Source organism: Channa argus, chromosome 13 (genome assembly GCF_033026475.1).
Source record: "Channa argus isolate prfri chromosome 13, Channa argus male v1.0, whole genome shotgun sequence".
NCBI classification, from domain to species: domain Eukaryota; kingdom Metazoa; phylum Chordata; class Actinopteri; order Anabantiformes; family Channidae; genus Channa; species Channa argus.
Genome location: NC_090209.1, coordinates 14,249,492 through 14,272,506, shown reverse-complemented (window position 1 = coordinate 14,272,506; position 23,015 = coordinate 14,249,492). Strand labels below are relative to the sequence as shown.

The 23,015-nt window shown below is 40.3% G+C and overlaps 1 protein-coding gene across 2 annotated transcripts in view; it reads left to right on the top strand.

Annotated features, from left to right (window-relative positions):
- LOC137139792 (adenylate cyclase type 6-like) overlaps positions 1-23,015 on the top strand; it is a 29,720-nt gene that overhangs the window by 823 nt on the left and 5,882 nt on the right. Inside the window, exons 1-15 of one of the 2 annotated variants that reach the window (XM_067527540.1) lie at positions 137-1,357; positions 1,496-1,688; positions 1,798-2,692; positions 17,270-17,419; positions 17,763-17,884; positions 19,004-19,115; positions 19,373-19,500; positions 19,656-19,814; positions 19,911-20,052; positions 20,212-20,340; positions 21,347-21,375; positions 21,627-21,774; positions 21,869-21,966; positions 22,095-22,182; positions 22,321-22,437. In XM_067527540.1, coding sequence (XP_067383641.1) covers positions 1,799-2,692; positions 17,270-17,419; positions 17,763-17,884; positions 19,004-19,115; positions 19,373-19,500; positions 19,656-19,814; positions 19,911-20,052; positions 20,212-20,340; positions 21,347-21,375; positions 21,627-21,774; positions 21,869-21,966; positions 22,095-22,182; positions 22,321-22,437 — 2,316 coding nt within the window. In that variant the 5' untranslated portion in view covers positions 137-1,357; positions 1,496-1,688; position 1,798. Of the gene's footprint in view, positions 1-136; positions 1,358-1,495; positions 1,689-1,797; positions 2,693-17,269; positions 17,420-17,762; positions 17,885-19,003; positions 19,116-19,372; positions 19,501-19,655; positions 19,815-19,910; positions 20,053-20,211; positions 20,341-21,346; positions 21,376-21,626; positions 21,775-21,868; positions 21,967-22,094; positions 22,183-22,320; positions 22,438-23,015 lie in introns of those variants that run through there. The other variant, XM_067527539.1, reaches the window with a different exon arrangement.

Sequence of the window (23,015 nt, the reverse complement as noted above, 5' to 3'; positions counted from 1 at the left end):
TGATCTGGTCAGGCTACATTGGAGCATGAAGAGCCGTCGTCTCGCCTGAAGGCTCCTCGGAGCGTCCAGTTATGTAATGCGCTTCGGCCGACTGCCCGCAACCAAACCGCCTGGGCCTACACGTGTTTGCTAAACATATTTATTTTTTAACATCAGGCCTGTTTTAGCAGTGATGATAGGAGGGCTGCAGGTCAGTGCCATGTGGAGAAAAACGGAAAAGGCAGTTTGTTATACTGAAATTTAAGGGAAAGCATCAGCATCTTCCTCATTAGTGATGCAGGCAGGACCGCCGACCAAAATCAGCTCATGTGTGGTACAGATTTAATTCTTTTCTCTCTTTTATCGGCCGACACATGCAAGTATAGATTATACTATTACATAAGAGCCGCATGCTACATGACCTGTCATACATGTATCAAAGGTGAGTCCTGGACCAAGGTTCTTTCTGCAGGAAGCTTGTAAGGGGAAAGGTGAACTGCACATTTACGTTAACACAGAGTGGGTCCAATGCTCAGTAGATGCTTTCTTAATGAAAATATTATGTTCTGCTATTGTTTTGCTAATAGCTATTACTACATCATTGTTAAGGAAATTAACTAGGGTTTTGAAAATAATAAAAAATAGTGTTAATAAAAATATGTTTTTCTTAATGTACTCTATGAACCATGGGGATTTGCAGCCACCCTTATATTTCATGTGGTGGTTGAGCAACTGATATTGCAAGCTGCTGTTGATTATAAACATATCCATGTGTGTAGTTCATGTGCACTCTTCCCACTGTTTGTCTCAACTCAGTCAGCCTGGCAGAGATTTGCTTATTAAGTTTAGAGGTTAGCAGTGTCCTTGACATGTGCTGCCAGAAGCCAGCCATAGTGAGTCATAAAAGCTAATGGGGGAAACATGGACAATTTAATCTGGACTGGAGAGCTCTTGATCTCTGATGGTGCCCACTCAGTTGGCCTTTGTTGTCAAATAGAGCACACCCATCTCTTCCCACTCAAGATGTCAGGGGCAGATTGCTGTGATAGAGCAAAGCAGCACACCAAGGACAGCCATTAGTCTCTTACAAAAGAGTAAATGTTCAAAAATCAGTAAAGAGTTTGATGAATTGAGATTATGTTCAATGTTATGGTTTGATGACAAAATTGACTAGTGGCACCAGCTGCATGAGGCTATACTTTGACAAGATTTCACTGTCCAGTGTTTTGCAAACAAAACAGCAAACAATTTCCATGGTACTGTCCATGGTACTGTCCCAGGCTGGTGAGCAAAGGTGACGAGGAAAAGTGGAACAGACAATGCAAACTTTATCTCACAGAGATACAGTCAAACAGATGCACATTCAAACCCATTTACAGTAAGTAAGCTCATCATACACTACGGCAAATATGTCTTTTTCTTTATATTTATATCTCCATAAGGATCCTTATCCTCAGGTGACAGTCCAAACACAAATGTTAGACCCTCACCATCATGTGTTTGTGTGTTTTCCCAGGAAAAGAGGTGGTCTAGAGGGACAGGTGCACAGGGCTCACACACTGACGTTTTCTACACTCGAAGTGTGGCTAAAACACAGACGCACCTCTGATGCCTCTGGCCAGTCTGAGCTCATGGTGTATGCTCACTGGGATAAACTAGTGGGTTTGCCAAAGAGCACAGTGTCACTATACACAATCAAGTCCACACAGGTGAGAAAATCCTCTAATACTAATACACAAATTCAGAAACACCTATCACTCTTTCCATATGTAGGTTTTCTGTCTGCACGCTCTGTTTATGCTTTGGTGTTTTCTCTAGGATGTCATGGGCCAGAGGCCTTTTTGTACGCAGAGTGGACGAACGAAAGACAGCATGGGGAGAGCGCAATGGCAAAAAGAGGAAGGACAGCTCATCACTGTGCAACCCACGTTACATGAGCTGCCTGAGAGACCCTGAGGACCTGGGGCCTCCCAATGCGGTCCCTAAGCATTATCAGTGCAGGCCCGGCACCAGTGGGGGCAGCTTTGGCTTACGCTGTGGCTGGCAGGAGGACCACTATGGGACGAGGATGGGTGGTGGTGGGGATATAGGTCTAAAGGCTGTGGATCTGGGGATTGAAGATGGGGAGACAAGGGGCAAGAAAGAGGAGGAATCAGGGGAACTAACAGCGAGCACCTGCAAGACGATGACTGCAGCTGACTGCTGGACGCGGGTGGTGTGGGTTTTCCGATCCAAGAAATTTCAGTCTGCCAAGCTGGAGCGCCTGTACCAGCGCTACTTTTTCAGGCTCAACCAGAGCTCGCTGACCATGCTAATGGGGGTGCTGGTGGTAGTGTGTGGGGTCATGGTGGCCTTCCACTGCATCCCCACAACACCAGATGTGTCTTACATCTCAGTACTCTCTGTGGCCATGGGTCTCTTTCTTGCCATGATGGTGGTGTGTAACCGAAATGGCTTCCACCAGGACTACATGTGGATTGTTAGCTATCTGGTGATTGGAGTCCTCATCGTAGTGCAAATATTGGGGGTGCTAATGGTGTATCCTCGCAGTGCCTCAGATGGCATTTGGTGGACGGTCTTTTTCATCTACATCATCTACACACTGCTGCCAGTCAGAATGAGAGCTGCTGTGCTTAGTGGAATTGTGCTGTCCACTGTTCATGTAGTCACTTCATGGCAGCTCAACCAAGAGGACAAATTCATTTTCAAACAGGTAAGTGAAAATTACATAACATCAATGGTGTGGTTTTTACTCATCTATTACTTTGTTTTAAAAGTAGTGAAATTCTTCTTTTATAATCGAATAATAATTAATAATAATAATAAATAATTTTGTCAGAGAACCTTTACGTCTTTCAGAATAGTAGTGCCGCTCAGTTTTGATGACCAACAACTATTAATTAAATTGATTAATAGCACAAATATTCTCGTAAACAATAATTTAGACCAGTGTTTTAGTGATAGAATAAACACAAAATCTAAGCAAATTTGAAAAGTTTGAAATAAAGTTCAATTAAAAAACATTACAAAATGCTGAAGGCAGCTCAATAACAATTCAAAGGTGACAAAGGTTTAAATTGTTAATTCGTTTGTTTTTTACTTAATATTTCAGTCAGCTTTCAATCATGTATTTGTAAGTAGGAGCTTGAAATGCATTGGTTGTTTTGGTTGTTTGTTTTTTCTTTTTCATTTAATTGGAAAACTGAATGCCTCTGGAGTTTGGACCCTTGGTCTTACAAACAAGCAGTTTGTGTACATCACCTTGGGGCTAGGGTTATTTATTTTACAAATTTCTGATATTTTATAGACAAAAACAGAGCTGCAGCCTTGATGTTAAATATTGTAGAATTACTGGAAATTTAGTTGAGAAAAAGTTTAGAGGTGAAATAACACGTGAAGATGATACGTCTGTTAAATATCGGACCAAACAGCTTAATCACAATGATGCACACAATTCAGCATTCCTTCCTCCTTTTCTCTGAGTCAACATTTACAACATTGCCTACAACTGTGGATTAAGTCCAAAGTACTGGATTTTTTTCCTGCCCGGTTTTGTTTCTTGCAGGAACTTTAGAACATACCACTTGTTCTGTGAAACTCCTTAAGCTTAAGCCTAATATCAGTTCTCTTGACAGTGAATTGTTCTAAAATGCAAAAAGCCTTTTCACGACAAATATCTCAGACGTGGGTTAGTCCGTCCTTAGTATTATCACAATACACTTGCACAGTGTTGTTACTGTATTCACCAGTGGAAGCGTCCTACATTCTTTCCCCCATCAATATAGGACAAACATTGTAGAGTCTCCTCTAACACTTTTCCATGTCAAAGGTGTCGTACTAAAAGTAGATGGTGCTGTAGATCTCAGCAGCTTTTCAAATGAGATTTTTAATGAGCCTATGTTTTGTGCTCTAGGGCAGCTTTTGGCAACTCTGTCGGGGTTTGTGGAAGGTCATCTGGGTTGACTGAGCCCGTTTAGCTGCAGTGTGGAGGAATATCATGATAATGTAGCATGGTGCCATTCCGCCCGCAATGCCTAAAACAACGAGGCTATTGTAGTAAAACGAAACAGGGTGGGGTGGGGTACCGGGATTGTGCAATGAATTCATTGGAAAACAGGATGATTACTTCTTCATATTGGAAGCTGTGGATAAAAATCTAAACAGAATTAGTCATTTGTAATAGCTTCATCTCAAAACACACTAGAATATTTCTTCATTATGTTGGTCTGTTAATTTTTGTCCGTTAACAAGATGTAAACCATATCAGATGGTACTTTTCAACAGTTTTTTAAAATGTTAACCCTATAAATAATAATAATAATAATAATATAATAATAACATATAACATTTGCAGCTTAGGGTCTCCGCTAACAATCGTTTTCATTAATAGCTAATGTGGTTGGTTCAATAATGTACATATAATTTTTTATAATAGTTAAATGTGTCAGAAAATAGTATTAAATGTTCATTCTCAGAGCCTGCTATGACAAGTGTTTGTTTTGCCCTACCAACAGTTGCAGCCCCAGACAGTTTGAGTTACGATGATATAAAATAGAGGAAAGGGGGAAAAAAAACATGTCTGAGATGCTAGAAACAGCAAATGCTAAACATTTTCTCACAGAAAATAATAAAACTATATGCGGGTGAAATTGATTCAGGATCGTGGTGCCGCATGTTGGTTTACCGTTGCAGTATTGCGATCTACTGCCACGTTTAATAGAACAAAACCATCGGTAATGTACTAACACGTTATTGCTAATACATGGACTTTTCCGACTGTCACATCTATGACTCTGAAAAATGACATTTACACATTCACCTTATTCATTAGATTGTATGTACATTATGTATCGTGTAAATTCCCTGCCAATTAATTAGTGATATACTATAGGTGACCCAGCTTTGTGGTGATATTATTCCTAAGAATTAAGTTTGTACATGTTTTTTAAATCTCTAAAGCCTATTACTGGTTTTCTCTACCAACTGTCAATATTAGGCAACCAGATGAATGGAGCCACAATATTGACTCTACTGGTCTAGTGAGCTTGTGTTTTAAGTGCCCATTCCCCAGACTAGACAGGGTGACTGCAGGCCCATTGGTCTTTTGCTCTATTATCTGCTGCCCTGGTTGGTTGCATTGGTCTTCTGATGATAGACTGCTGAAGTGCTGGTCCCCCCAGCACAGTACGTTCCAGTTCTCTGAGCAATCAATGGTGGGACATACGCTTCACACTGTTCTGGCTCGAGGGTTGCTGTCTGTTTTAATAGAGATGGAGGAAAAGAAATCAGCTTTGTTATGGGGCTACTAATGCTGTTAGCCACCACTTCGCACACATCTGTGCATAAATCTTTTCAAACAAGGAGGAAGTTCAGTGTAATTTCTTTGTTTGCTCCATCAAGGAAATAGCCATGCAGTCAGGTCACAGACTCAACAGGTTTTCCTCAGCCCCATGCAGACATGTGACTACAGAAGAGCTCCATTTGGTCTGTCATACCATCTGTATCAGGTCACACAAACTCTCCTCCTGGCATCACATGCCCAAATTACCTGATCTGGGAAAGATGGTTTCTTCTCGTGAGACCTCATGATCCTCCATCCCTGTCTGTAACCCAGCCTCGTTTTTCCCTTGTTTGCATTGTCCCTGTGGAGACATTTGGGCAGAATCTGAGCTGAGAAGATGTGACACTGATGACGGCAATGACAAAAGGGGTCTTTGTGAGGGACCTTCACGATAATGCAGGATGGGTGGGGTAGGGGATAAAGTGGTGACTGGGGACAACCATGGATGGAGAGTGTGAAATACTGCTGGACTGACATACTCTGTAATCTGTAAATGAACTGCTAGTCCCTTCTCTCTTTTTTCCCTTCACTTTTCTTCCTCCTTTTCTCTGAGTCATAATTCCATTCTCACAAAATCCCTCTCAGACGGATTGCCCTTGTATTTTACAACAGGCTGATTTTGAGCTCATGCTACTGGGGGGAGTTGTCTCCCTAGATCTCTCATGTTTCACTGCTGTTCTCTGAGGGGCCAGAAAGATGAATGTATAACGGCACTCAGGAAGTTTCACTGCTGCAATTCACTTGGAAGTGTCTCCAACATCCTACAGGCACAAAGTTCAAAGGCACCTCATAGTTCCATAAAGGCTCATCATTTTGCTGTTCGGTGTGTTTTTGGAGGCCTAACAGGCAATTGTTTAGGGGACGTGTAATTTTGGAAAGAAATATTTTTATAAACCACGTGTTCTTATTTTCAACCAAGTAAAACAGTTTGAGCTTCTTTGTTATGGTGTATAATATACGCAGTAGGGCTGTGTCATATTGAATTGTCTATAAAATGTTGTATATTGTTTATATTGAAAGTTTGTAGGTACATGTCTATGCAAAAGTTAATTCTTAAAAAAAAGTTTAATTTGTTGTTTGGAAATGGTTCAGCAACAAATAATATGTAAAATAAAATGTAAATCAAATCTTTTGATTTCTAACTTGTGTCAGAAACCCAAAGCAGGAAAGGGTGGAAATGTGAATCAATATTTCTTCACCAGAATATAAGGGGGAGGAATTTACAGAAAGGTGTGTCAGTGACAGTAATAACCTGAATTAATTTATCAATATTGACCGATATTCTTATCTTATTTCCCAGCTCCGCTACACAGTTTTATTTCAGGACAGTCCAAACCAGTTCATATGACTATACTGACAAATCTCATAATTATTTTATTTCTGTGAATTACTGTAAAGTGGGTGATGCATCCTGGCTATGAAATGAGTCTAATTGTATTCTTCTTTGGTGTCTCTGGTGCTGTAACTTCTTTACAGATGGGTCAGTTCGTTCTTTCCTGCTCATTATTTCTGCTTACTGGGATTTCGCACGCTCTGTCTCTTTAACTGCATTTGTTTTAAAGAGTCTGCTGATGTTGTTTTGGAAATTATTTTACTTTTAGTTCTTGGTAGTTTTCACTGGAAGAAGCTCCCATTTATTAATTCTTATTTTCCTTTTGATCATCTTAGTGTGTGTTGTTATGTTTTGTTTTCTGACATTTTCACATCATAATATGGGATCCTCATTTCATCACATGATTGCACCACACAGAGCAAAGAACAATTTCGGATTCTAGAGGTCTTGTTAGAAACCTATAAGGATGTGAAAATCCTTATGACCAATTCTCAGATGAGTGTTTTTGGTGCAAATTTGGGAGACCTTACTGCTGAAGACAACACACTTTAGCATTATCCATTCACCTGAGTTCTGATTTCACCTCCTGCCTCTGAGCACTCTGATTATGACTAAGTGAGACACAAGCCAGTGTACGCACGCACGCACACGCACACACACACACATACACGCACGCACACACACACACACACACACACAGATGCCTTCACAAAACCCTCATCACAAGGTTCAAAACTGATTATATCCCTCAGACCACTTCTCTGTGAGAGACCACATGTCCATCAACTTGGGTAGATGAGGCCACAAATACCTTGATCACAACTTATGTATTATGTGAGTTATGTGATTAATCGTACCAAAGGTTTAGTTCTAAGAATTTATATTCAGTCGAACTGCTGTATATAGGTACACAAGGAACTCAACAGAAGTTGTTCTTTTGCTGCTTTTTGCAGCAGGATATATTTGGATCAAATCCCAAATGGAGGCCTTTAAAGAAAAGCTATTGACAGGCAGGTCAGGAAGAAAGTGAAGTCTTGAAAGTACCTGTAGTCCTTTGTTATTATGTGCTGATCTTGCACTAGAGGAAAAACCTGTTCTTGTGGCAGATTGTTGTTGGGTCAACGAATGTGTTACTAGTGGAAACATACTGGTCCCTCTGCTTTACATGGGCAAAAAGATACCAATCAGTGAAATGTCACCGGCATAACTGAGGCATGCACGGTGAATTTGGGCAAGAACTTTGGTGTTGCATTAAAAAAACAAAAACAACCTGAAAGCAGCCAGGCTGCCTTAACCATGTAATATAATTATTTTTGTTTACCTGGGAAGTATGGCAAGAGCTTTGTCTGATACTTACATGTACATTTCTGCAAGCTTCAAATTGAAAGAATACCAAGTGATAAGGTTATAATTTCTCTGTTTTTTAAGTTGAAACTGTCAGAAAGGTGATATTCTACTCTCTGTTTATTGGCCACTGACCACCCTATTTAAAATGAACAAAGAGGCCAAACACCTTGTTCTTATAATGCACTTGACCTCAGTATTAAACAGAAAGTAGAATTTCCACCTTTCTGACAGTTTCAACTTGAAAACTGAGACATTATAACATTGTAAAAGTAGAATTCATGGCAGAGCTGCTGGATTGGATTGGATTAGATTGTACAGGTGTACCTAATAAAGTGGCCAGTGAGTGTATATTGAATATTGTATATCCTTACTTCAATTTTCAATTAAATTTTATTTATGTAGCAGTGATTCACAATGCCATCTTAGGCACTTTACAAAAGAAGGTCAAGGTCTTACTGAAGTATTACAACTCTTACTTTACAAGAAACATTTTAATTTGTAGTTCACAGAAGTATATTTTTGCATGACTTAAAATCATACTAGTGCCAGTCATCTGAGTTTTGGTACATTTAGTACAGCAATACTATGAGGAAAAAGTAAGTGAATTACCAGTAATACTTTACAGTATAAAGGCAGTTGTATTAAATTAAATAGGATTCAAACTTGGTTCATTAAGTTCCTATTTTAGAAACGAGAGGTGTCAGAAAATGATAAGACTTGTATTATCCTCTTGCATTTGACGCCAACTTTGAATGCTTTACAGTGTTTGAGACTTTGTTCCGGTGGACACATAGCAGGTCAGTTTGATATTCAGCCCCACTTAGGTTGAATGAATTCGGTGTTCACTATAACACATTACTGTATGAACACACACATACTCACATGATGAAAGTGTAGTGTGTGATCTGTCTGTCTGTCTGCTGTTCAGAGCTGATCAGAGCAGCTCATTTAGCTGCTATCGAGTGCTGTGAACTTATCATCAGATACTGGGGGTGCCAAACAATACACTGGCTCAGATGTTAGGTCCCCCCACTTAGTCCCAACCCCACCTCTTTTCAGAGAAGGAGAGAGGTTGTGACTCATCTACTTATTATATTACAACTGAAGGATATAATACAGACCTATATAACTTCCACAACTGTGGCTCTGTGTCAAAGGTCACCATCACACTAGCCAACTGTCTTGTTATCCTTTTATCCCACTTTCATGTACATTGTTAAAACAGTGTCAGCATTTGCCGGTGTAAGAATGCACGGCTGCAGAGAAGCTTTAATTAACAACCGCATTCACTATCAGTGTACAAACAGGCAACACCTTCCCACTGTTGAAATCTACACCACCTTTAACAATGCAAATCCTTATTGTAAGAAAAGTAAGAGCCTCCTTAACATGCCTAACCTCCTCAAATCTTACCTGATCTGCTTATTAAACTGCATGTCTTTCTCACATTTTCCGTGAATGATGTGAGATAAAGTAACAGGACCCTGGTCCACGGATGTAATTTCACACACTCAGAGTTAATCCATAGAATTATAATATTATTACACTTGTATCTTGTGCTTTTGCAATACCCAGTCACGTAAGTGTGCTTAAACCTCCTTACACCAAAAAAACTTACCTATTAAGTCACAAAAAGACAATTTACAGTACAACTGCTTTTATTTAGGATGATTAGTCATGTGCACCTCAATTTTAAAAAGAGGAGTTATACTGTAGCTGTTGCACATTTCCATTCAGTAAGTGGGATTCAAACATTGAATAGTCTTTGTTTTGGTGCCTGCAAGGTCAGTGGCAGTTAAGTTCGTAGTTTTCATACCATGTGTTGTTTGTATTCCTGTGAAATGCTGCCGATGTACGTATTACGCGGAACTAACACAGGTCACTCATGACATTTTCCTGATTGTTGGCCTGCAAAGCGGATGTGTTAAATGCACGAGTTAAGGATCATCTCATCCTTGAAATGGTCATGGAAGACCAACTAAGAACTTTATTTAAAGCAGTTGACAGAGTGCTCTTGTGTCTCTACTGTTTAAACTATAACCTGTTATGCTTGTCCCAGTATTGATCTGTATGCTTTATAGTACAAGTCAATATTGTGTATGGTTGAGTAGATAGAACGGGAAGGACAGGTTAAAACTGTAGTGAATGTTATTTATTTAACTGGACAGTGAAACTAAACTTGTGTATGTTTTTATTGGAGCTCTAACATCTGGCCCACATACACTTAGTTTAATTGTCTTTATCTTAATTTTGTTACTCAGTATTGAAATACTAAAAGAAAAAAAACACGTTATAGTGATGAAAACATTTAGAATTAGTCATCAAGCCAAAACAGGCATTTTTCCTTTTTTGAGTTATTTCAAAATATTCATGTTACATAGCTCTCTGTCTAAAATAATTGGTGTCCTTGGGTCATGTTGTGCTTACAGATGGAAGGAATAGCAACTGAAATGGGAATTCCTGGATGTTTAGCTCACAAGTCTGAACTCCCTTCAAATCAGTTCAAATCAGTGAGAGGAGCAACATAGAAATTAATAGGGCTATTTGGCTGGTTTGATAGGTTAATTAACCAAATCTTGTGCTCTTGCAGCCACAATGCTGTAATTCCAGCTGTAGTTGTAAGGATTTGAGTGGGCAGGAAGTGAAGGGTTATAAAGGACACAGCTGGGAGGAGAGCACTGTCTCCAGGCCTGCCCCCTCCCTCTTTTCTTCCCTCTGTCCAGCCTAACACTGACCCCAGACCACTAAGCAGCCAAGACTACTGACAGACACTAGTGTTGTTCTAATCGTAATGCACATTTAATCTTTTATATTTTATATTTTATGCAAATATTTATTTGTTTTTTAATTGTAGCAATTTAATAATAATTCAAATTAGAAAAAATGTAGGAGACACAGACAGGCATACAGTTAATGCTGCTACGAACGCTACCAATTATAGCACTCTTTTTCACAATTTTATAATATTATGTATATTGTTTCTATATAACATATCTGTTGAATACAAATATTCAATTTTATTTTATTTGGTTTTTTTTTTTGTTTGTTTGTTTTTTAACTTTACATGTTACATGTTAAATTAAGAGCAGACAGGATACAGAGAAAAAACAGAATGGACATATGTTAAAGCAGTGGTAAAAGGTCAAGCAATGTGCATTTCAGCCTTGAAAACTTGAGGTTGCACACCCACTTTAAGATTATTTCTGGATGAAACAGACCTAAACCAAACATGCTACATGGTAAAAGTCAATCAATTGCCAATTTAAGTCAAGTCAAGTCATATTTATTTATCAGTACATTTAAAAACAACAGAAGTTGAACAAAGTGCTGTACAACAATTCCATAAAATGATGTGATGTGTAGGGATGTAGAAGTTCTGAGAGGTAGAAGGGTGCTGACCATTGAGTGATTAAAAAACAAACAATAAATCCTTAAAATCAATCCTGTAGCAAACCGGAAGCCAATGAAGACACGTTAGTATGGGCGAGATATGGTCATGTATGGTCATGGGTTGGAAGCGTACTGCAGATGACCCAGGGAGGATCTGGTAATTCCTGCATATGCATTGCACTAGTCACTAAAATCCTTAAAGGACAACTTCACTGCTATTCAATGTGCTTCTTTGGTTCTAGTTTGACTAGTACATGTAAATGAATGCTATTAAAGTTCCCTCTGACTTCCCTATATTAAAATAGCTGAAAAGGCTTGCCCCCAGATGACATCACTTGGAGGAACCTGTAGTTCAGATTATATCATTGTTGCTCACACCATGGGGTTGTAATCATGGTTAAACTGCTTTTCCACTGCTCCTCCAGATGACATCATCTGAACTCCTAATAAGGGAAAACTCTTCTGGCTGATGTTATCTGGAGGAGTTTTATAGGTAATAGCAGACAAATATTTTAATATAGGGAGGTTAGAGGAACGATTAAAAGCGTTAATGTGCATTAACCCCCTTCACCATGTTGAAAACTGGTGAAGTTGCCCTTTAAGCTTGCCCATTTTCTCATCTTCCAGTGAATACAAATGTTTACTTTACGCCTAACATATGGCACCCACCACAAGATGCCATTTTAATTTGATAATCAGTGTTATTCTCTTTGCCTGTCGCTGGTCATAATGTTATGGCTGATACGTGCAAGTTTGTCTAGGTGTATGTATTACAGTACACGGTGCCCTCTATTGATTTTCATGTTTTCTCAGAGGCGCAGTAGCTACTAAGTTGTTATTAGTTCAGTGTAGAATCAATTTGCAAAAACACGATTTTCCATTTTTTATGTTTTTTATTAATCATAATTGTTTGTTATAGAGTACAGGGAATAACAGGCTGGTGATAGGGTGTGTGCCGAAATCGCTTTCCAACTGTGAACAGTCATCGCCACTTTGTGTCCCATGACCTCAGTACTGTGCCCTGGCTTGCTGAATGAATTTATCTGATTTGTTCAAGATCACCACAGGCATTTATCTGTTTTTGTTGTAAAACATCTACTTTTAATAAAATTTAAATGGGTTATGACAGTTTTAAGAAGCTAGTGGATTTAGGATTAAGAATGTGTGTGTGTGTGTTAAATTTATTTTTTTCAGAATGTTGCTTATCTGCTTTTGCATATTAACATTCCTCTTGTTCATGACTGTCTTACTCTTCTACAATTGTTTATAGATATAGTCTCTTCAGAAAAATGATAAAATCAACACTAAAATAATGCATGTTGCCTCCCATAAACCACATAATGTTGCTTCTTAGAATTGAACTTTAGCCAGTCAATTTTAAATAGTTGATGAGAATAATAAATAGTATAAGAAATATGTAATAATAATAAATAATAAATATTCTGATAATCTTTTTACATTCTTTTGATATGAGGAAAATGAAGGGGGGATGTAGTAAGTGGTTACAGTTGGTTTAAGTCAGTAAGTCCAGGATCTCTGAGAGATTTTCCTGATGTTTGGACATTTATGTGTAAGTATTAATTCAGGATCAGTTTTCCTGACAGCTGTGCGGCCTAGGTCCAGCTCCATTTAGCTTTGTGGAATTTGCTTCAGCATTTCACAAAGATTACTTCGTTGCCTCACTGGCCGCCTGAGACCAATTTTGGTTTGGCCCAATCCATGACGAACAAGAGCTCCAGTTCCAGATGTTGGGGGCCAAAGATGGCAAAGCACCCCCACAGTTCTGCAACATCTATCTTTATAAGGAGTGAGTTATATGTTATGTCTGTAATTATAACAGTAACTCCAGTCTCATAGTATTGTCTATTTTTTACCACTTTGGTTTGGTATGTTTTCTTTTCAGGCAATGCCTGGTCTTTGACATTCATCTCCACAAGACTTTAGAAAGCTCCAGATGCCTATCAGAGGTCATGTGCTGGAGAGTAGCCCCCATGTCAATGTCCCCAGAGTCTGTGTGTTGACTTATGGGATGTAACACTACACTCTGGCCTTTTAAAGTTTAAACTTCAGCTTTAGTAGAGGATGGGTTTGGTGGGATCAGGAATTATCTTTCATAGCAGGCCTTTTCCAATACTCCTGGATAAATCAAAACATTGATTACCTATATAACTGATTGATTTAAAAAGTGATAGGGTGGCATATCGGGTTATAGGTTCCTAGTTCATCTTTACCTACTGTCATATGAGTTAATATTAGCTATAAATTCATCAACATGTGACTGATCACAGAAAAAGTCTTAACAGTTGCCTTCAGTGAACTTACTAAAAGATTGAAAGAATACAAGTGGATTTATTGCAGTTGACCAGGCCTTAATGTCGGGAAACATTACTTATTGCTCCATAGATATCAGCTGTGGTGTGATTTTTATCACTAATTGAATAAATGATGACCTTTCTGTGAAGTTCTCTTAACTTTTGTGTGAGGGATTTGTCCAGTGCGATATTATTGAAGACAGAAGGGATTTGCTGTGTGTTTGCCAAACAAAAATCTTTTCCATCCCCGTTCTTCATTTGTTCTTTAACATGCTAACCATCTGCCTTACTTTATAATGCACCTTGCTGGGAGCCACACCTTATAAGCCAATGTTTGGACTTCTTTTAACTTCTCCGCCAAGAGGTTCCTGCGTAAGTAAATGTCGAGTGAGGCTTGTCTTTGAGAGCCAGAAGTGTGCAGGAAGAATAGTCATGAGACATAAGTGAACGATAGTGTAAGTCCTGCACAGTGATTATTGAGAGTGGCACTGTGCTAATAAAGAGAAGCTTCTGTTTCCGCACTCTTATGCCACAACATTGTATAGCTATACAGTAGATGCAACAATAAGGTTCAGCATCAAAGCCGAAAAGGAGTCTCGAGTGTCACGCACGCCCACACACACACCATACACACACACACACACACACACACACACACACACACACAGGATTGTTCACACACTGACTAAGTATATAAGTTTGGATTAAAACAAGCTTTGTTAACTAGGTTTCCCCACACTTTGGTTTCACCTGTTCAATTCATATGTGGCTGTTCTATTGAGCTATCATTCAAGATGGAGTCAGACTATTTTTGTTCAGCTCTGATAATTCAGCTCTGAATGCATTGTACTAGCTGATATTTGGGGTTTCAGTGGAGCTTGCACTTACATCACATTTGCAAATAAATGCATATTCATGTTACCACTGCACTATTGTATGTTGTGTGTTCCCCAAAAATGCATAAAATCCCAAGTGTGTGACCTCCTAAGCTGCATTTAATTTCTCTGCTTGTTTCCTAACATTCAAAATCCATTTCATTGCAGTGACTCTGAAATCTGAGCACGCTCACATGGGAAGCTGAATTATCTGAATGTAAATTGGGTGGATTGCTGAGAGGTGTGGTCCTGGGAACTTCAGGTGGCCCTATATCTCAAACAGGCCCCTTAACTAAATTGTCTGTCTCACTCTGTTTGGAGCCATCTGTTTGGGATTATTGTGAACATGTTGTATTAGAGCCATTCAAAACTGGAGTGTAAGGTCTCCACTGGTGGTCTATAACATTACGATGCAGGGCTTATCAGGAAGCACTGGCCTGTCAATGATTTACCAACACAATAGGCTTATCACTAATTGGGCGACAGAGCAGCACAAATTCAATGTTGCACTTAGAGAGCAATTGCTCAGCCAGTCGTGTAAAGAAATGAGTGGATGTTCTTTGTAGGCCCTCGCACCTGATCTTCAATAGTCTGATGATAAAGTGCCTTACAATTCTTGACAGCTTTGATCTGAATCCCTGAACACTGACTGAAAGTTTTCATCAGCCATTCTCAGGGGTTTAAGATCCTTCCTGAAAACATTTATTTCTGGAACTTGGCTACACACAGATTCTCTCAGAAATAAAAAAGCAAGGATGCATCTTGGATGCACTGTTGTTAGTTCCTGAATAATGTTGTGCTGAAACAACATCAGGGATTGGTATTTACCCAATACATCATGGGCATAATTTTTCTGCACTGCATTTTTCTGCACTGGAAACCACCAGTGTGTGCAAGCGCCTGCGTGTGTAAGTGCCTGCTTACTGTTTTGCTCCTAATCTAGTTTGACCATTTATTTTCAGGTGGCATAGGAAGTTAACATATAAACTCAAATTCACACAGTTAATTGTTAATTGTTAGATTGGTTCCATCTTGTTGCAGCAACAAAGGGCAAATGTTTATGTATACAGTGTAAACCCCATTTAAGAACTATGGTAGAAAGCCTGCCATCGCTCCTATCGCTGTACCAGTTTGAAGCTGTGTAGACATGCTTTCATTGGATTTTTTATTAATATGGGGATGCCCTGGTAGTATTTTAATGCTTGTCTTTATCACATTTTATATATATTTCAAAATGACAATTGCTTGCATAAAAATATGAGATGTATGTGTGCACAGATATCTTCCATCATAGTCCTGCATTTTTCTTCCACTATATGAGAAGCACAAATTACAAATGTGCACTGGTTTGGCTACATAACTAGTGCTGATGACGCAGAGATACTAGTGCTAGTGGCAGTATTTTTCAAGTTATCCAGTTTAGCCATATTTTTGTTAATAAGACCAAATATAATGTAGCCTTTATATGTGTGCTAAGCTTGCATATCTTTTTCTCATTATTAATGATATCATCTTAGGCAGTCGTACACGGACCACAGGGTCAGTGGTTTGATCCCCGGTCCCGGCTATATGTCAAAGTGTCTCTGGGCAAGACACTGAAGCCCCAACAGCCCGTTCCCATCCCCAGCTGTGCAGTGCCGGTCCAAACCTGGTAGAAATTGGGGAGGGTTGCGTCAGGACGGGCATCCGGTGTAAAAACTGTGCCAAATCAACATGCGGACAATGATCCGCTGTGGCAACCCTGAACTCACGAGATAAGCTGAAAGGACACACACACAAAAAAAAAATCTTCAGAGGAAACTCTCTGTGCTTGGGTCATGGGGCAAGTGACTTTCCCATTCTGGAGTGTGTTTCAGAACATGGAGAGAATGTGTGCATGTGTGTGTGCAAGCAAGCTCAAGGCTCCAACTCTAGTGTTGGGTCGTGGCTTTGGACTAGTGAGAAGACAAATCACTAACAGACTCAAACACTGGCTCACCACATGCATCCAGAAACTCACTAGCAAACAGAATGGAGGAATGCTTTTAAGGTTGATGACCCTTAAAAGGAACTGTACATTATATGAATTTAATTTAGTCAAGCAACTTATTAATGGTGTTTTACAGACCTCACTGTGCAACCAGCTTTCCTCACTACACTGGGCACACGAAAGCAAGTTACAGTAATGGTTGTTTCTAGCGTTTGAGTATGTTTCTTAAACATACTCAAGAAGCTCCACTTTGACTAAAACAAGCTGTTTGAAGGGTCGCATCATTTCTGAATCTCAGAAAAAGATACCCTCAGGCACATGTGTGTGACTGAACATTCTTTCAATTTGCATGCATTCTCTACACACTTTAACAGAAGTGTAAACTTTTAACTTAAGTAGAATGAAAACACAAGTCACACAGTCTTTGTGCATCGCTTTTAACCCTCTGGGCTTTCTATCTTCCATTCCGAGTGCGACATGAGGAGAATGTTGTCTTGCAGAGCAACCATGAGGCCATAGCTATCATCTCTAACCAGATCATGTCTAATGGCCCCTCAGACGTTTGAGGAATTTTTTTCTTTGCAGTAAATCCTATGACATAGAATGTTATCAATTTTGTTTATTGACCTCACCCCGGTCAGAGAGAGTTCACTGTATTCTTGTGATGTGACATGTGTATACTCAGAGGGCTTCTGTCATCTTAGTGTGTCTGTTCGTTTTCAGATCAGTGCCAATGTGCTGATCTTCCTGTGCACTAACATGATCGGGATCTGTACCCACTACCCTGCTGAGGTCTCCCAGAGACAAGCTTTCCAGGAGACGAGAGGATACATCCAGGCCAGGCTGCACCTGCAGAGGGAAAACCAGCAGCAGGTACACACATACACAATTACACACACGTGTTCAAGCAAATAAGTCAAGGAAGCAGCCGTGCCTGTGTCCTGTAGGAAAACCAAACACACACACAAATGCAAAAGAGCAACAAATGGGTGTCTCCTTTTTCTAGTGTAATTTGTCTCAAATTTCGAGGTCAACAATATGTTCTGGAGTATAACACATATCTCCACTCCTCTCTATTTGACTAACACGTTCCCACGCACATTATAACAAGGCAGGGTGACTCACTGAGCATAATGTTAGAAACTGGTGAAAATGAATGGGCTCTCTCTGTGTCTTTCTTTCTTAAAATTGTCTCTCTGTCTTCTCTCTCTCTCAGGAGCGCCTACTGCTGTCTGTGCTGCCAAGGCATGTTGCTATGGAGATGAAGGCTGATATCAATGCCAAGAAGGAAGATATGATGTTCCACAAGATCTACATCCAAAAACACGACAATGTTAGGTAAACACAGATAAATACACATACACGCTACTACACAAACACACTCATACACACTAGGAAGGAAGCTGTAGTGAAGGCTTGTCTGCTTCGCTGTCACAGTGGCACCAATGGCTTTGACCTCACTTCACTGACTGATGTGTCAGTTACAGAGTCACTCTAACAACCAATTCCCTTACAGCATGTATTATGCATGTTGTGGTTTATTGACACAGGCACACTGCTGTGCTCTCAGTAGCAAATGATAGGAGACTGAAGTTTGCTGGCCCCCGGTCTCACCTCTCAAAAGTGGATTTCACCTACCAACTGTTCTTGAGTACTGACAGGTGATTGTGACTATCTGTTCTCTGTGTAGCCTACTGTGGAGTCAAGCATTTAGGTTGTATTTGTGATAGTGGAGTTAATGAATTAAGGTCACAGACGAAATGTCATGTTAGTGGTGACCTAAATAGTTACTGCTACTCTTCCAAGTTTTAACCATACAAGGGTAAAACCGGCAGTTATCTAAATTTACCTCAACCATGGCCCAAATGTATGTTGTTGTTCTGTTTTTGTATTTTTATGCTGGTCATAAGTGGTTTACATCACTTATGACAGGCTGTATTTTAAATTGTGGCCGGTGCAGAGACCTTTAAAATGTCATTGTCATTTATGTGAACTAACGCTTCAAAGATGTTACTGAATCATGGCTAAAAAAGTCTTGATTAGGGTGGGAGATGCAGAAAGGCTCTGGACTGCTGTAATTTAGGACCAGGATGACCTCACGGGACTAACAGCGCCATCTGTCGCCTTCAGCTGAAACTGTGAATGTGGTGTTTATCCTCGCCTTTCATTACTATCAAAAGTTAGCAATGAAAGGCATGCAGACAGTGGGGTGGCGGGGCTGTTCTCAGAGGGATGGGTTGGAGGAGGTGACCTACATTGGCCTAGATGATGAGAGCCAGAGCTGAACAAATGCCTGCCTCTCTCTCCTGCTCACATGGCAGCCAGACGACGAGGATGCCATGCTAACTACCGCTGTCCTTGATGTATCTCAAATCTCTGTATTTCTTTTCCTTTCTGTCTGTTTCAAATACCCTCTCCCTCATTCTCTGCCTATCGCCACTATCACCTCTCTTGCAGCATACTGTTTGCAGACATTGAGGGCTTCACTAGCCTGGCGTCTCAGTGCACAGCCCAGGAACTGGTCATGACGCTGAATGAGCTGTTCGCCCGCTTTGACAAGCTGGCCTCGGTGAGCGCTGACACAAAGCAGAACCATTGTTGCCTATGCAACCATACAGTCTGTAGCCTTCACTGTTATTATGACAAAGCCAACTTGTCATTGGGGAAGGGGGAGTTACTCAAGCATTGTGTAACACATCACTTAGACTATGCTGAGACTGATGAGTCATCTAAATTATGTATGGAAAGCTCTGCGTTTGACATGAGCATGCTGTGTATTATCTGTAATTGAGGACCTAATATTGTACGTGTGTGTGTCCTGTACAGGAGAACCACTGCCTCCGTATTAAAATCCTAGGGGACTGTTACTACTGTGTGTCAGGGCTGCCGGAACCCCGGGCTGACCACGCCCACTGCTGTGTGGAAATGGGCGTTGACATGATTGAAGCTATCTCGTGAGTCAAACACAAATTAATCCACTGAAACACCTACACACTTCAGACAGGAACATGCAGCTTACAATCTACCCATGTTTGTATATAATGTAATGGAGTTCAGTGGTTAATACTTTGACAATACTGTGTGCGCGTGTGTGTGTGTACAACTGCAGGCTGGTGAGAGAGGTGACAGGAGTTAATGTAAATATGCGAGTGGGCATCCACAGCGGGCGGGTTCACTGCGGGGTTTTGGGCCTACGCAAGTGGCAATTTGACGTCTGGTCCAATGATGTGACGCTCGCCAACCAAATGGAGGCCGGAGGGAAGGCTGGGTAAGTCCCTCCCACCCCATCTGCTGCCATACTGACATAGGCTCCCATAGGCCACTTATTGTCTGACACACTGTATGTTTGTATGTGTGTGTGTAGGCGTATACACATTACCAAAGCCACACTGCAGTATCTGAACGGGGACTACGAGGTGGAGCCAGGGTTTGGAGGGGAAAGGAATTCTTACCTAAAGGAGAACAACATTGAAACCTTCTTGGTGCTGGACAGCAGCCAGAAGAGGGTCAGTGTCAGGTCAAATGCACAAACACCTCCTAGCTGTGTCCTCCTCAGATCTTCACACTACTGTTATATTTCACACAAACAATATAATGGCTTGTCACTTGGCATAGAAGATCTTGTTTCTCAGTGCATCTACCCTGGTGGGGTTCTTCACTTCCAGAAAGACGAGAAAGCCATGATGGCCAAGATGTCGCGAGCACGTGCAAATTCTGCCGAGGGACTGATGCCACGCTGGGTGCCTGACAGATCCTTCGCCAGAACGAAGGAGTCGAAAGTCTTCAGGCAGATGGTGAGAAACACGCAGGGAGCACTTAGCTCAGTACATAGCACTTGTTCTTCTTGTCTATATCCTGTTCCCTCCGTCATCCTCTCTCCTCCTGAAGTCAAATCATAAATATCCATTCTAATTATGCCCATAAAGCGGATGTTAATATTAGACATTCAAGGTTCAGAAGACTTTTGTCAGGTAGAATTATTACCAGCTTTTTTTCTGTCTTTCGATGCCCTTTATACTCAACATCTTTACAGCTTTCTTAAGACCAAACCATTGAAACCATAGATGTAAAAATATCTAATATCTAATATTGTAGCATGGCTTTAGGCATTTTGACACTAGTTGATAACTTCATTGGTCCAGACTGAACTCAATGATTCTGGTTAATGGAACATTTGTAAGCAAATGAAGATATGTTTTAGAAAATACCCTTACTAGAAAACATTTAAACAATGATTATATAGCTTAAATTAGCATGTTAGCATTATTGCTGTCTGATAGCGTGGCAGTAGGCAGTAGAATACCATTAACCATAATAGTATTTTTTTTTCTCTTGCCTGACCTATGTACAAGAAAATCTAAAGGAGTCAGTGGGAATGGGAGGAGAAATATTGATTTGTTCTGTCAAACCAACAGGAGTTATAACAGGAATCTTAGGGATTCCCAGCCACAATAGAAGCTGAGTATTTCTCACTCACGCTCTCTCCCCATCTCCCTCTCTTTATGCTACATGTCTCATTTCTTTTTCTTTCCTACTTTCTTTCCCTCTCCTCCTCCTTTAGTCCTCACTATCTCAGATGGTTTGAACCCTAGGGGCAAAGAGGGTGTAATTTGAAGCCTCCGAGCATTAATTAAAACATCAGCCTGGCTCTCAGGGATTAGCTGTGCAGATGTCTGAGTCTCTGTCTATTTTTCAGATGTACTGTGGCCACATGAAAATCTCTCCCCGTTCTTTCTTTCTCTTTTCCTCCACTGGCCCTGTTTTTTGCTAATTTTCTCACTATCTCCCTGTTTTTTTCAGGGCATCGATGAAGCATCCAGCAAAGACAAGTGAGTGTTTTGGCCCTACTTTTTGTTATTGCTCATTTTGTTATTATTAGACTGTCACTGTAGTGGTCTGACTTCAGAGCTTACTGTTTGTTTTATATAGTTAGATTGAATCCAGCACTAACTATCATACTAGCTCTGACTCATTCTGTCTGTCACAGCACAGACCAGCTTCCTCAAACAAAAACACACACATACACAAACAGATGCAAACACACACCACACAGTGACCTATTGTTTCATCCACCTAACAGCCGCTGCACTCAGGAGGCCCTGAACCCTGAGGACGAGGTGGATGAGTTTCTTGGGCGGGCCATCGATGCACGCAGCATCGACCAGCTGAGGAAAGATCATGTCAAGAAGTTTCTGCTCACATTTCAGACACCCGATCTGGAGAAAAAGGTGGATGATTTGATAGGAGTTCATTTGTTATTTCCTCATGACCTTAGCTGCTAAAGAAATTGATTTCCTATTGATCCTATTGTTCTATTTTCAGTACTCCAAAAAGATTGATGATCGTTTTGGGGGATATGTGGCCTGCACACTCCTTGTTTTCTGTTGGATATGTTTCATTCAAATTATCATTTTCCCAAAGTAAGTAGTCTATAAGTTGTACTACTCAGTTTCCATGTTATACAGAAATGTAGACAGGAAATGTGGTCTTAATTGGTTTATGATGAGTTAATGACGTCCTAATCAGCCTGTTTTCTTGTCTTCCGCAGAACAACACTTATGCTTGGCCTTTACATCAGTATCTTCATCATCCTTGCCAACATTCTCTTCATCTGTGCCATCTACTCCTGCATCAAAGTAAGAAACAAAGGCCTACACCACTCATACGATTCTGCTTGCAGATATCTTCAGATAAGGTTGATTATCACATGTCTTCAGCCAGCATCACTAATGGTATTAACTTATCTGATCTTCTCCCTGCTGCCTCTATTCAAGCTCTTCCCAGCTGCCTTGCAGACTGTAACCAAGAAAATAGTCCAGTCTCGTGCAAACAGCACACTGGTGGGCGTCTTCACCATCCTCCTCCTCTTCATCTCTTCATTTGCTAATATGGTAGGGACCACAGCTCTTCATTTTGTCACTTGTGCATCATAACATGTTGCATTAACATACTTAAAGGGTAACCAAAGTGTAACCAAAGTGTATTTGCTACCATTGCATCTCTCTTTTCCTATGAATGTGTCATACGATTCATCTCCAAAGAAATTCTGTAGCAGCATGGAGTTGCTTGTGGAAACGTCTATTTTTAACCATAAAATTTTTCCAGGTTTATCAACATTATATAGACCCATTTTCCATTGTGTTTATGCTAAAATATGCTTAAATCCAATGTCATTGTGTGCCACATGACCAATGCCATGGTTGAAAAAGTCTAAACAGTCACAGAAAGATATAAAGAACTGAGAGGTTATAAATATAGAATGTGCTTTTTAAACGAGCCTGTGTTGAAAACCCAAGGAAGCGGTCTGATAAAGATGGTTACTGCTGTATGTACAGTACTGAGCGTTAGCTGTATTGTAAGTCTTTGAAAGATCAGGTTTGACGGTGCAAGATCTCACCATGTGCTCAACGCTTTATAGCTAAGACATTTCGTGATGTGCTCATCAACTTGTTTGGATCCTGACCTGCAG